The sequence below is a fragment of the Coffea eugenioides genome, chromosome 6 (assembly GCF_003713205.1).
Source record: "Coffea eugenioides isolate CCC68of chromosome 6, Ceug_1.0, whole genome shotgun sequence".
NCBI classification, from domain to species: Eukaryota; Viridiplantae; Streptophyta; class Magnoliopsida; order Gentianales; family Rubiaceae; genus Coffea; species Coffea eugenioides.
In genome coordinates this window covers 15598663-15612653 of record NC_040040.1, presented here as the reverse complement: position 1 = coordinate 15612653, position 13991 = coordinate 15598663, and the positions used below count along the sequence as shown (strand labels likewise).

Genomic DNA, 13991 nt, shown 5'->3' with positions numbered 1-13991 from the left:
ATGTGCAGGATTTTTTCTTTAAATAAACAGCAAACTGGGCCCCCCTTGGTCCCCTAACCTGGTATCCATCCACAGCATTTCAAATGGTCCTCCATTGTCTTGATTCTATCACCCTATCATCAATTATTTTTTTAATTAGTGGGCCAATGGACAATTCAAACTTCTCCATTGCAGTTGTTCTTCTCTGTATCCTCTCCATCAGAAATATCCTAATGGACTCTAACATTGTGATAATTGACTGCTGCCTAGCTTCAAGTATATGACCATTAAAACTTTCACACAAATTATTAACCAACATATCGCATCGAGTATGTTCTGAAAAAAAAGTCTTACACCAATGACTGGAATGTGGTGCTTTCTTCACCCATTCATATGCTTCCTTGTCAAAATTTTCCAGATCTGCTGCTGCTTTCTTGAATAGTCCTTCAGTAGTACTTGCTGCAATGTTCCACAGTTTTGTCTTCAGGGCAAGTCCACGATGTTTCTTCTTGAAGTTGTTATACAGGTGCTGCACACAGTATCTGTGCTCACTGTTTGGTAGTACCTCAGATAATGCTCGGTCAAGACCCTATAAATTATTACAAACAAAAGGCATTAGTAAATTGAAACAGATTTGTGTACTGTGCATATACAAAGGGAAGGAGTTAATACCTTCTGCTGGTCAGAAACAAAGGTGTAGCTGTACCCATTTTCAATCTGCAAGTCATTCTTCAGCAGCTCAAAAAATCATTTCCACTGTTCAGTTGCTTCCCTCTCAACCACTGCCCAAGCAATGGGCCACCATCCATTGTTGGGATCTACTCCAATAGCAGTCAACAGCTGTCCCCGATATTCAGCCTTTATGTGGCATCCATCAACCCCAATAATGGGCCTACAACCGTCAAGAAAGCCTTGTTTTAATGGTCCCAAACAGCAATAAAGTCTCATGAATTTTGGGTTGCATCCAGGTTGTCTGAAGGGAGTAAACATAACTTCCATTGTGGTATTTGGGTGTGTCCTCTTAATTTCTGCACAATATCTCCATATGTCCTTATATTGCTGCTCTGCATTCCCTTGAATCTCCTTTTTAGCAATTGCCCTTGCATTGTATGCCACCCATTTTGAAATTTCAGCTTTGAAGTCCTCATCAACTATTTGTCTTAATAATCTTGGAGGCATTTCAACATTACATCTAAATCTCTCCATGTACTTGTTTGCAAGCCACTTAGCAGAAATATTCTTGTTCTTCCATACATGACTGCAGTTTGTGTGCTCATTATTCATGCTCTTGACAACCAAATCAGCTATTCCAAGTTCCTTCTCAACTGAAGCATAAACAAACCATTGGCAAGGAGGTTTGCATTTTGCTCTAAACCTTTTTTTTTCATTTGTGTATGGCTTTACTGGTTTTCCTTTCATGATGGAATATGTTCTAACAGCTAATCTTAGCTGTTCAGCTGACTCAAACTTCATTCCTATGTGAAACTCAAAATTAGGGTCTTTTAGATCTCTCTCCGGATTGAAATCAACATACCTATTCCTCCAGTCATCATCATTCTCTTCATCTGAGGAGCCAGCATCACTATGCAACTCAGTCACCACTGTGTCTTTATCTAATGCATGGACATCATCTAAATGAGGAGCTGCCTCTTCTCCTGATGCTCTATTGTTGTTTCTTCTCCTTCTAACTTGCTTCTTCCTCCGCGACTGTTGGTTTCCAGTTCCCACATCCGTGGGTTGTTCTTCATTTGTCTCAGGCTGCTGCTGATGTTCAAATTCAGTTTCAAGTCCTGATTGTTGTGACCATGGATCCATCCCAACTGTTTGTTGTTGTCTGCCTAGCTCATCTACAACTGATTCTTGCTGTTGTGCAGCATTATTACAATCATCATTAGAATTGGGATGCTGTGAAGATCTAGGTTGCTCTGTATTTGAAGAATCCACACCAGATTTTAGCCCCTCAACAATCAATTCTTCTAACATTTCTTCATCCCTACAGAAATCCCTATCAGCACTAAAGCGATCACAATCTCCATCCGAATCAGTATCAGTCTCCACTTGGCCATCTATATTTCCTCTATCATTTGCATCCCCATCATCCCCATTATTCAAGGCATTCTCTTTAGAAGAGTTCCCAACATCTATCTTGCCAATTGATCTTGTAAATGGCACTAGTTCAAATCCAGGTTCCCTAATAACATTTCCATTTTCGTCAAGTTCCTCGATGGTGACTGCGGCTTTTTTACTCAGCTGTAGATCAGAAGGAAGGGACTTTGTGGCCATCATCTTGATTTCATTCTTTGACTGGTGGTCACAGTACACCTCCATGATTTTATGCTTATAAGCCCAATTGCAAAAACTGATAATGGCTTTATCAGTAGATAATTCCTTCAACCCATTTCGAAAATCTTTCCCAGGCTCAACATAGTAATACACCATACATCCATAATGCCCTAATTTATCCACCATGTAGTTTATTTCATGCACAGACATTGTTTCCGCATCACATAAATCAACATAATCTACATGCCCATCAATGTATCTGTAATTTTGCCAATTGAATTTACCCCCATGATACATTCGTATGGTGAACAGAGAAGAACCTGGCACTGCATGACATGCGATTAGTTAAAAAAATTAAAATTTTAGTCAAAACTAGTAAACCCAAATTCAATGAATGAATTATTTATTAACCCCTTTTTCCAGCATTAAGAATACTTTAATCAGTGTACTATGAAATCTCTATGCTTTATTGCAAAAAGCCAAAACAACGATAAAATGTAGCCCATACATACATGAAACACACAATCTATTCTGGGATGTGGATAACTAAACAAACTTAGGGATTTTAAAACTTTACCGTATGCATCAGATGGATCAAAATGCTGGCCCCTTGGTCTAATCACCCACTTGGGCCACTCCATCGTTCCACGAAATGAAGATCTTGTTTGTCAACCCGTTCTGTTGTCGCTCAATCCCCCAAAATTCTTCGTTGTTGCGTTTTTCTTTAATTGTCAATTGTTTGATGTTTGGGTTTAGGCAAGGAAGAAAAAGAACAGATGCATGGGAGAGGAAGAAGAGGTGCAAGTGATATTTTCGACTTCCTAAATTGACCCTACCTTTTGTATTGAAAATCGCGCGGACAGACACCTCTGCGAAGTTAACGACTAAATCTAACAGAATGGGCTCGAGTCTACCTTTTATACAGTTTGATGGTCAAAACCAGCCTTTTAATAGTTGAGTGACCAAAACTCGACGATGGGAAAAGTGTAGTGGCCACTGGGATAATTTGCTCAAAATAATAGTCAGGATTAATGTTTTAAAAGGCGGAGGCGTGAAGCGAGCATTATGAATGATGTTGAATTGGGCAAAAGTCCCATGGTGCGGCGCAAAAGCCCCATGGACCTTAGAGATTCTTAGGTTCTAAGTGCTGATGATGTAATTCTAAGTGTTAAATTATAATTTTTTTGACAGGAAATATGTAATGTTGTTAGTTGAAATGCTATTGTTGCTGTTAATTAAAGTATTAAATTGAATAATGGTCAGATCACTTTGCATAAAATCATATGCGTATTTTTTTTTCCTGACGTTGTGGGTATCTGTCAGGGTCCAGAAATCATAAACGCGGAAATTGAATTTGGGAGAGAGGGAAGAGACGAAGAAGAAGAAGAAGATTTGCAGAGAAGAGTGAGTAAGAGAGAAATGATAGAGAGAGAATCAAAAGAAGAATCTGAATTTCTGTTAATTTCTTGCATGCCCTTTCCCACCAATCATTCGGGTACAAATAGGACATCTAACAACCTGTAACTAATTCAGTTACCAATCCGGTGCTAAGTGTGGCCAAAACGCCACCGTTCTACTTATACAATTCATTTGGCCCTAAACTATTTCAAAACGTCACCGTTCCACTTATTCCTTCAATTTAGCCCTAATCCCGCCCCAAAACGACACCGTCTCAGGCTCTTTATTCTCCTATCTTGACATTACCTCCCGCAAAAAGAAAAGTCTTGTCCTCAAGACTGGAATTGAGGAAATTGTGATGAGATGAAATCTCTGTCTTCCCATGAAGCTTCCTCCTCTCCGAGCTGGCCCCACTTGATCAGGAATTGAATTATTGGCTGGCCTTGGCGTAGAACAACCCTCCTTTGCAAGATAGATTCTGGCTGTAAAGGACATTGGTTTGTACTGTCAAACTGAGGTAGATTCCCCGAAACTGGTTGTAGTGGTCCAATCTTCTTCTTTAGCTGGGAGACGTGAAAAACTGGTTGAATTCTAGATCCCGCAGGCAACTTCAGACGATAGGCTACTATTCCCACCTTAGCTTCTACCTGGAAAGGCCCATAGAACCTGGCCGCAAGCTTGAGGCATTTCCTGATGGCAACTGTCTGCTGTCGATAAGGTTGGAGCTTGAGGAAAACCCAGTCACCCACCTCAAACGATCGTTCAGAACGCTGCTTATCAGCAAAGAATTTCATTCGCTGCTGTGCCTTAGCTAAGTGCTCTCGGATGCTCCCAGAAATGCGTATCCTTTCCTGAAGAAGTTGAGCTGCTGAAGGGATAATGGTATCTAGGTAGGGTCCCAGAGATAGTGGAATAGGTTTGTAGCCATATAATGCTTCAAATGGAGATAGCTGCAAACTGGATGGTAGGATGAGTTGTACCACCATTCTGCCAAAGCTAACCATTTACTCCACTGGTTGGGAAATTCCCCAGTCATACACCTTAAGTAGGATTCCACGCATTGGTTCACCCTTTCACTTTGCCCGTCTGATTGAGGGTGGTAAGCTGAGCTGTAGTGTAACTCGGTGCCAATTAGTTTGAACAGTTCGCTCCAAAAGGCACTGGTAAAGATCCTATCTCTATCTGATACTATGGACTCTGGTAGTCCATGCAACCTGAAAATGTTGTCTAAGAAGATCTGAGCTACCTGTTTGGCAGAGAATGGATGAGCCAAGGCTATGAAGTGTCCAACCTTGGTCAATCTATCAATGACCACCATGATAGTGTTGAAGCCTTGTGAACTGGGTAGATTTTCTATGAAATACATGGTGAGGTGTGTCCAAGCCATTCTAGGAATAGGTAGGGGTTGTAACAGTCCAGGAGCATGAACATGCTCAGCTTTAAACCTCTGGCAGACATCACAGTTCCGTATAAACTGGATAACATCATTTTTCATGCCTGGCCAAAAGAATAAGGATTTAACTCTTTGCCAACAACCTCTTTGACCTGAATGCCCTCCCACAGCAGAAGAATGTAGAGTCTGGATTATCCTATTCCTCAGAGCAGTAGTCGAACCTACATAAATCCTGCCTTTGTATTTCAGAAGGTCATTGCTCCATTCATACAGTGGCTGGGAAGAAGGATCTACCACTAATTGGGACATAACATCCTTGTACTGGCTATCAGAAGCGTAGCTTTCCTGCAGCTCCTGCATCCAATTTGGCTTAACTGCTGACAGTGCTAGACAAGAGCCTGTAGGAAATGAACTTCCTTCATGCAATCTGGATAGAGCATCTGCTACCCTGTTTTCCACTCCTTTTTTATACTGAATTTCATAGTATAATCCCAGTAGTTTTGTTAACCACTTGTGCTGTAGGATAGTTGTAAGCTTTTGATCCAGCAAGTACTTCAACGACTGGTGATCAGTCTTAATGACAAAATGGTAACCTACCAGGTAATGTCTCCATTTAGTAACTGCCATGACCAGGGCCAGTAACTCTTTTTCATAGGCAGAGAGTCCCGGATTCTTTGGTGACAAGGCCTTGCTCAAAAAAGCAATAGGGTGACCCTCCTGCATCAGCACTGCCCCAATACCACCTCCACTGGCATCAGTCTCAATAACAAAAGGCTTCTGAAAATCTGGTAACCTTAAGACAGGGGCAGTGCACATTATATGCTTTAGAGTTAGGAAAGCCTCCTGAGCCTCTGAATTCCATGCAAAACTGTCTTTCTTGAGTAATGCAGTAAGAGGCCTGCAGATAATGCCATAATGCTTGACGAATCTTCTGTAATAGCCAGTCAACCCCAAGAACCCTCTCAGTTCCTTGATTGTCTTTGGGGATGGCCAGCTCACAATACTGTCAATTTTTGATCTGTCCATGGACACTCCTTTTTCTGTTATGGTGTGACCAAGGTAGTCCACCGTGTGATGTGCAAATGAACATTTCGAACGCTTTGCAAACAATTTGTGCTCCCTTAAAACTGATAACACAATTTGCAAGTGCTGCAAGTGTAATTCTAAGGATGGACTGTAGACCAGGATATCATCAAAAAAAACTAGGACAAATTTTCTCAGGTATGGCTGGAATACCTGATTCATGAGGGCCTGGAATGTAGCTGGTGCGTTTGTGAGTCCAAATGGCATCACCAGGAACTCATAGTGGCCACAGTGGGTTTGAAAAGCAGTTTTGTATGTATCCTTTGATTTAACTCTGATTTGATGATAGCCAGATGTGAGATCCAACTTGGACTTATATTTGGATCCTGCCAGCTCATTGATCAGTTCATCCACATTTGGTATGGGGTATCTGTCTTTGATAGTCATCTCATTTAATTTTCTGTAGTCAACACAGAAACGCCATGTTTCCTCCTTCTTTTTAACCAACAGAACGGGTGAGGCAAATGGGCTGTTACTATGGATTATGATTCCATGTTGCAGCATATCCTTGACTTGTTGCTCAATTTCCCCATTCTGCGAGTGTGGATACCTGTAAGGCCGCATCTTGAAAGGCTGAGACTCAGATTTCAATGGAATTTCATGATCTACTCCCCTTGTAGGGGGCAACTCAGCAGGAGTTGCAAACACATCTGCAAATTCTTCAATGATATCTCGAACCTTTGCAGGGACATCAGCTTCCTTTCCCATGTCACCCTGGCCTAACCTCATGTTCATGCATAACTGCTTTCTGTACTCAATAAAGGTTCTCAGGTCGTTTCCTCTTATAAGGTCCAAGTCACAGTCTTCAGCTTGGCCCTGTAGGTGTATTGCTTCCCCCTGATCTTGTAAGGAAATGGTCAACTTATGGAAATCAAACGTAATGGGACTAAACTGGGTCATCCAATCAACCCCAAGTATCATATCCCAGCCACTCAGGTCCATAACCTTGAGATCATAGCAAAACCTGTGCTGATTGATTCCCCACACCACTTTAGGACATATTGCCTTACTAGTTACACAAGCTCCGTTTCCCACTATTATAGAAAAAGGCTGAACCAACTGATAAGGGATGTCAAAGGCAATTACCTTCTCACTGCTAATGTAGCTGTCTGAACTGCCAGTGTCCACCAGGATTAGCATCTCCTCTCCATCCAGTCTCCCCACTAGAGTTATAGTTTTCCTTTTTAGTGCCTCAGATAGTGTGTGCAGAGACATTTCCATGACCTGTCCGGGATTGCCTGTAGCCTCATCTTGCTCCCCTACTGCATCTTCAAACTCAGAATCCTCCTCCTCATCATTAATCAAGAAGTTCAAGTGACCAAGTTTACACTGGTGACCCTGCCCATACTTCTCTCCACACTTGAAGCAGAGACCATGGTTTCTTCTGTACTGTACTTCCTGCGGTGAAATCCTCCTGGACTCAAATTCTGTGGCAGAAACAGGCCTGCCTTTGAAGTGAGTGTTCTTGAAAGAGTTGACTGAAGGCGCTTTGTACTGTGAGCTGTGATTCTGTGGTTGAGAAAAATTTCTGGAAATCCCCAGCCTATTTTCTGAGACTGTCTTCCCACTTTCTTTGGAGTGTCTGGCTTGTAAGTTCAATGCACTCTCCTGTAAAATGGCTAGCTCAAAGGTTTCTGACAAGGATGTAGGCCTCAGCATCTTGATCATGGTCTTGATTTCGTCCTTCATTCCACTGATGAAACTGGATATAAAATACTCCTCGCTCAGATAGGGGTTCTTAGTAGTCATAAGGACTTTAAGCTCCTCGAACTGCTCTTGATACTCTTCCACTTTTCCAACTTGATGCAGCTTATTGAATTCCTCAACAATGTCCTTGCCTAGATTGTTATCGAACCTTCTACACAGTAGTTCTTCAAACATTTCCCAGGATATCCCCGGTTTCTCCATTTTGACTCCCTGGAACCACCTGTCCGCCTTCCCCTCCAGATACATTTCTATCACCTCCACCTTCTGATCCTCAGGTATCTGATAGTTTATACAGTATTTGTTGCATTTCCTAATCCAATCTCTTGGATTTTCTCCCGCGAATAGTGGTAGGTCAATTCTTGGGGGATTTGGAATAGTCACCTTACCTGTCTCCTTCCTTCCATTTCTATAGCCTTCGGTTCCAGTAGGCAATCTCTGGACGGGCGGTGGAGTTGGCAGCAGTGGCGGTTGATCAATTGGACGCCTCCCTGTTTCTGGACTCCACTTCTCCTTTTCCATCATCATTCTCATGAAGGCACTGAGTTCTTGTTTCAGTCCAGCCACCACTCCTTCTACTCGTTTGGTACCTTCTTCCATTTCTGCTCGGAGCTCCTCACGCATCTACTGTTGTTGGTGGCGCGAAGCGTCGAAGCTTTCTACCACCTCCTGAAGCTTAAATTCTTGTTTCTTGATTTGTTCCTCCAGGGTCTTAAACCTGGTGCTTTCCGCCATTGATACTAGTTCCAAGGATTCGCGAGCTCTGATACCACTTTGTCAGGGTCCAGAAATCATAAACGCGGAAATTGAATTTGGGAGAGAGGGAAGAGACGAAGAAGAAGAAGAAGATTTGCAGAGAAGAGTGAGTAAGAGAGAAATGATAGAGAGAGAATCAAAAGAAGAATCTGAATTTCTATTAATTTCTTGCATGCCCTTTCCCACCAATCATTCGGGTACAAATAGGACATCTAACAACCTGTAACTAATTCAGTTACCAATCCGGTGCTAAGTGTGGCCAAAACGCCACCGTTCTACTTATACAATTCATTTGGCCCTAAACTATTTCAAAACGTCACCGTTCCACTTATTCCTTCAATTTAGCCCTAATCCCGCCCCAAAACGACATCGTCTCAGGCTCTTTATTCTCCTATCCTGACAGTATCCGGGATTCGACGGATTATATTTTCGGACCCGACTATTCCCACTCCGCTTGTGCCCCTACCCCCAGAAGACACAAGACGGTAACAGGGATCGAACCGCGACCACACGATGTCAGGACCTAAGGAGGCACCCCCAGCACCAGCCGAGCCAACCCCGAGGGTTGAATAATAGATGCAAAATCAGAAGAGTAGGAATGGCAACGACCCCACCCCCGCCCCCCGCACTGCTGGCCACTAATTCTTCCGCCCCAGCCCCCCACTCCCCCCCCCGCCCCACCCCTCTTCCCCATATTATTGTAATTTTTTAGAGAAAAAAAGTGTTAGTGTGTTAAATGTAATTAGGAATTTAGTATAAATGTATTAGTAAATTTAGTATAACTAATTAATAATTTCTATTAGTAGACATGTATAATTATTAGTATAATTAATAATTTTAATTATATTACATATACTAATATACATTATATAATACTTATAAATAATAATATCATTATTATAAGTTTGTAACTAATTAAATTAAATATATTGTACATATAATTATACACATACATTTATATATATATATATATAAATATTTAATTTTTTTAACGGGTACGAAGCCCTTCTCCATTAGACCCCGCAGGCACCCGTCCCAATTGCCATATCTGCAGAAGAGATAAATGTATATTTATGTAAAATTGCAAGGGAGTAAAACTAATACTATAATTTTATCATAAGCACTTTTAGAATGGGTCTCAAATCAATCGCAATATTCGAAGATGCCTTTCATGCATTTACCACTTTACGTAAATCCACAATAGGGTCATGTGGAAATTTTGAAACCTTAAGGAGGTCATGTGAAATTTATATAAAATCACAAGAGGGTTATGAGTAATTTACCCAAAAATCAAAGATTTTCCCAAAGAAGAAAAAAAAAAAAGAATCGCAATTCAGATAGTATGCCTGCATTTGGGGGTCTAAGAAAGAATAAATATTTATTGTTTGTCTACTTTAATAATGGAAAGAAGCATGACTTATCATTATCGTCCACAAAATATGTTCATGATTTATAGAATTTTTCTGGTTAACTTTGTTTCAGACAACGTAATTAATATCCATTCCTTGAAACAAAAACTGATTAATCCTAATCTCCTAGAGTAATCCCATTTGAAATCCCCGAAGTACATGCAAGGCTTTTTTTTCTTTTTTTCTTTTTAAATCAGTTGCGCCTATGAAGTGAAAGAGTGTACATCAAGACATATTGAATAAACATTTTAGGCAGTAGAAATCATTGTCAATAACTAGGTTTGATAAATTAACATGAAGCCAGAAGTATCCATTACATGCATGATCAAAGATATAATGAGATTAAATGTTTCGCATATCAGGGAATTTATTGAGAATCGGGAAAGACAAACAGGAAAACAGAATCACGAAAGAGCTGGTATGAGTTTCATAATCAACTTGGACAGAATTCCTTCCATATCATTTTAGATGTTTCAGTCTACCTAAACTCAAGTAGATGGGCCATCAGTGGCCTTGGGACTTTGGGCGTGGCATACTTTCCCACCCAATCACTATTTGGTCCATTCCCTGGGAAAGCCACCTGCTTATATTATGGTCCTTTCATCTACAGTATTTATTTCTGGGCTAGGACATATGGCACATTATTATCTTAGCATTATTGAGCTTGGCTCTTGCTCAACGGCTATATTTTCTGCTCAGCCACTTCTCCACCAGCTAACCATTAATAATCAAATCATACACCACCGCGCCTTCCCTAACGGTCCATTTTTGACATATTAATCTTCCCTCTCAGACCACCTCTGAGCTTCACTCTGCAAATCCTTATCAAATTAATCACGATTCTCTCTTCCTCCCCCCCCATCTCGCTCTCTTATACTGCCTGTTTTTTCAACTTTTCTTGCCATCTTTTTTAGCTCAAGAATTCAAGAATGGCTACTAACAATGAAGACAACAATAGCGATGAAAGCTGTCCGAGAATTCAGCATGTAGCAAAAGCATCATCTGATGAGCTGCTGAGGAAGTTTGCCCAAGTGGGTTCTGAGTCAGAAGACAAGAAAGAGCTGCAGTTGGCTAAGCGGATTAAAAGAAGCACTAATATTAGTGCAATTAAGGCTGGGTTTTATACTCAGAGCAGAATGTATGTTGATCAGGGCTCTTCTTTGAATGGTATTAGTGCTGCCATTGTTGAGAGGAAGTCCCTTTTGCCTCCCGTTACGCCCTCGTCTCGGAGATCATCTGTGGCGGTGGTTCGAAGACTTGGGATTGGGAGAGTAAAAGTCAGGGCAAGGGAAATTAAGCATAAGTCTCTTCTGGGTGCAATTGAGAAGGTGAGATCTCTTTATTTGATAATTAGATATACTTTATGTTTTGTCTTTTTTATTACTCTTGATCATGATTATATCTGTTTCCGGATAGGCATAATATGCCGATTTTGGATAGAATATGCATTTCGGATTATTAAAAAGTCCCTTGTGATTGGTAGAAAATTCAACTTAACTCTCTGTGGCAAAGTGAACTTACTTTCTAAGTTTTCGTCATTTTAACTAAATTGAAAATTGAACAGAAATTATCTAAACTAACGGCTGCACACAAAATGTCAGAATTGCCCCCTAATAATAGGATTAAATGCCAAAAAGTTCCTTGTGATTTGTGAATGTTCAACTTCACTTCTTATGGATCGAAAACCTATATTCTAGTCGCTCGTGGTAAACAATTTCAATAAGATACCTCTAAAGTCTGACTTGCACAATGTTAAGTATTGGCACAGAAGACGGTAATCAAATGCTAAGAATAAATTTTTGAATAACCAAAGAAGATGCTAGACAATTTTATCTTATAGATCCAAGGCACAGAGCCTAAAATTTGAGTGTAAGTTTACCCCTAAGATTGAAGGGTGAGTCCTAGATACCTAGGTCTAGAGTTCTTGTTGAAACTTTACTTATAATTAGGGACCTCATACAAGTGCATATGGCTCTCATTGCTCTTAATCATCTTCATTAGTAGTATGCCTTGATGTTGTAGTTTAATCATATTAAATCTAACTTAGACAAATATCGCCTCCAAGGAAGCTTTGGTCCATAGCCTCCTTCATTTGTAGCTTGTACTTTTCTATATCATCCAAGAAGTTGTGAAACTTAATTTGTAGTTAATATCTTAAGTTAGCTTGAATCAGACCTTTCACTTTTGCAACCATGTTTTTCTACAACACATCTTCTCCTGCTCTCCACAAACCCTCATCACACATATCTTCCTGAGTCTGCAATTCTGTGAAATATCAAGTACAGCACTCATCATGATCCATTGCAAATCAAATTAGTCATGATATGAAAACATATAGTCTCATGCACTCATTATGCTCCATTATAAGCAGTAATGACATGCGAAAATATGGTCGAAAACTGAATGCTGTTTTCTTCTTTTGTTAATGTACAAATAGACATGGCGTAGGACAATTGAAGGTGCTTGCAAGGTATTCGTGGAGAAGCATTACAACCAACACAGACGTCTAAAGCATGACATGTTTTAGTTAACGATACAGGCTATACCAGACTTCATTGAGGTATCTTATCAGTTGAAAAACAAGGTTCGGTTCTTTCATGTTGATTTCTTTAAAGGAGTTTCCATATACTAGCATACTCTCTGTTGTTGGAGAATACTACTAATGGCATGGTTTTTAACCCATGAAAAAGGTTAGGTGATGTTTCTAAGTTGTGAAGTTAATTTCTCTGCTCCTATGAAAAGTTTATTGGCAGAAAAATTTGATGCCTTCATGGAGTGTGCATTTTTTGGATCCACACTTGATGCAACAAAAGCATGACCACCCCATCCCCTCTCCCCTCCCCTCCACAAAAAAACAGAGAGGTAGGCTGTGGTATACTTGTACACTATATTGTAAACTAGGATTGAATATCAAAATGTTATGTTATATGTGGTATACATCTAGTTTCTTTTCTGTTTTACCCTCAACAACAGCTTATGGATTAATTCCTCCAAGTTCACAGGAACTCTGCTGAACCTTCTTCAAATTAATCTCCTCAGTCCACACAAAAAATAAATAAAGTGATAACTCTTAATAAACAAACAGGACCTCAATTTTAACCCATAAAAAATGTTTAAATGTTCCAAGTTCAAATGTTTTTGTCCTTGTTGTCAAAGTCAACCTCCAAAACTCAAAATTGTGGCTTGGAAGAGCATGTTTTTTTGACATCTTGCTCTTGCTCTAGCACTTTCTCCTGCACTAACCCAAGGTTCAGCACGGATGCTGGTTGCAACTACTTCAAGTTATCATTTTTTTTTTCCTTTTTCCATCTCACACCCAAAGCATAAAAAATAAAATAAAATAAAATGAGGACTCTTCTTTTTTTTTTTTTTTGGTACATACTTAAACTGATCTTTTGGAAAATGAGGCTAAAGATTTTATGGCAAAAGGGATAAATTGGTTGGGCAAATTGAAGCAAAGATGCATGTTTCATGATGATCCTGCATCACAAGCTAATTTGCCAATAGTATTAAGTGATAAATCTATATTAATATAGTAAGACTAGAATTTTATTTTAAAGAAAAAGTTAACTAAATCGAAATTATAATTATTTACTAAGCACATAAAAATGATAATCAATTTGTTGGCACATGAAAGAAATTATCCCTGAAACCATTATAGTAACCGACACTATGACGCAAGACTTGAAATTGATATCTAAATTCTTATTATGCCCACAGTTTGTCCTTTCCTACTGGGATTTTGTAATATGAATTATTCTTCCACAGATTGGAATTATGGAAACATGGAGAAAAGGGTTCTGCCGCAAAATGAGAATGGTCGTCTTTAATTACTTGTTTATTCATTGTTGTAAGTTGGAAGATCAGTTACATCCATTTTTTTTCTTATCTAATTTTTTTTTAAGAATCCAAAGTCTCTTGCCTTTAATTTCCATACCTTGATAATATCAGCTGCATATTTTTTTCTTTCTTATTACATCTTGTTG

The 13991-nt window shown here is 39.7% G+C and overlaps 1 protein-coding gene across 1 annotated transcript; it reads left to right on the top strand.

Annotated features, from left to right (window-relative positions):
• Positions 1-10777: 10777 nt before the first annotated feature.
• LOC113775948 lies at positions 10778-13263 on the top strand. Its single transcript, XM_027321008.1, has 2 exons — positions 10778-11333; positions 12443-13263. Exons 1-2 carry the CDS (start codon positions 10935-10937, stop codon positions 12530-12532), a joined length of 489 nt encoding a protein of 162 aa, XP_027176809.1. The 5' UTR covers positions 10778-10934; the 3' UTR covers positions 12533-13263.
• Positions 13264-13991: the final 728 nt, after the last annotated feature.

Coding starts and splice junctions, on each gene's coding strand:
- LOC113775948 (XM_027321008.1), top strand. CDS start 10,935: ATGGCTACTAACAATGAAGACAACAATAGCGATGAAAGCTGTCCGAGA. Junction 11,334..12,442: donor TTCTGGGTGCAATTGAGAAG/GTGAGATCTCTT, acceptor ATGTACAAATAG/ACATGGCGTAGGACAATTGA.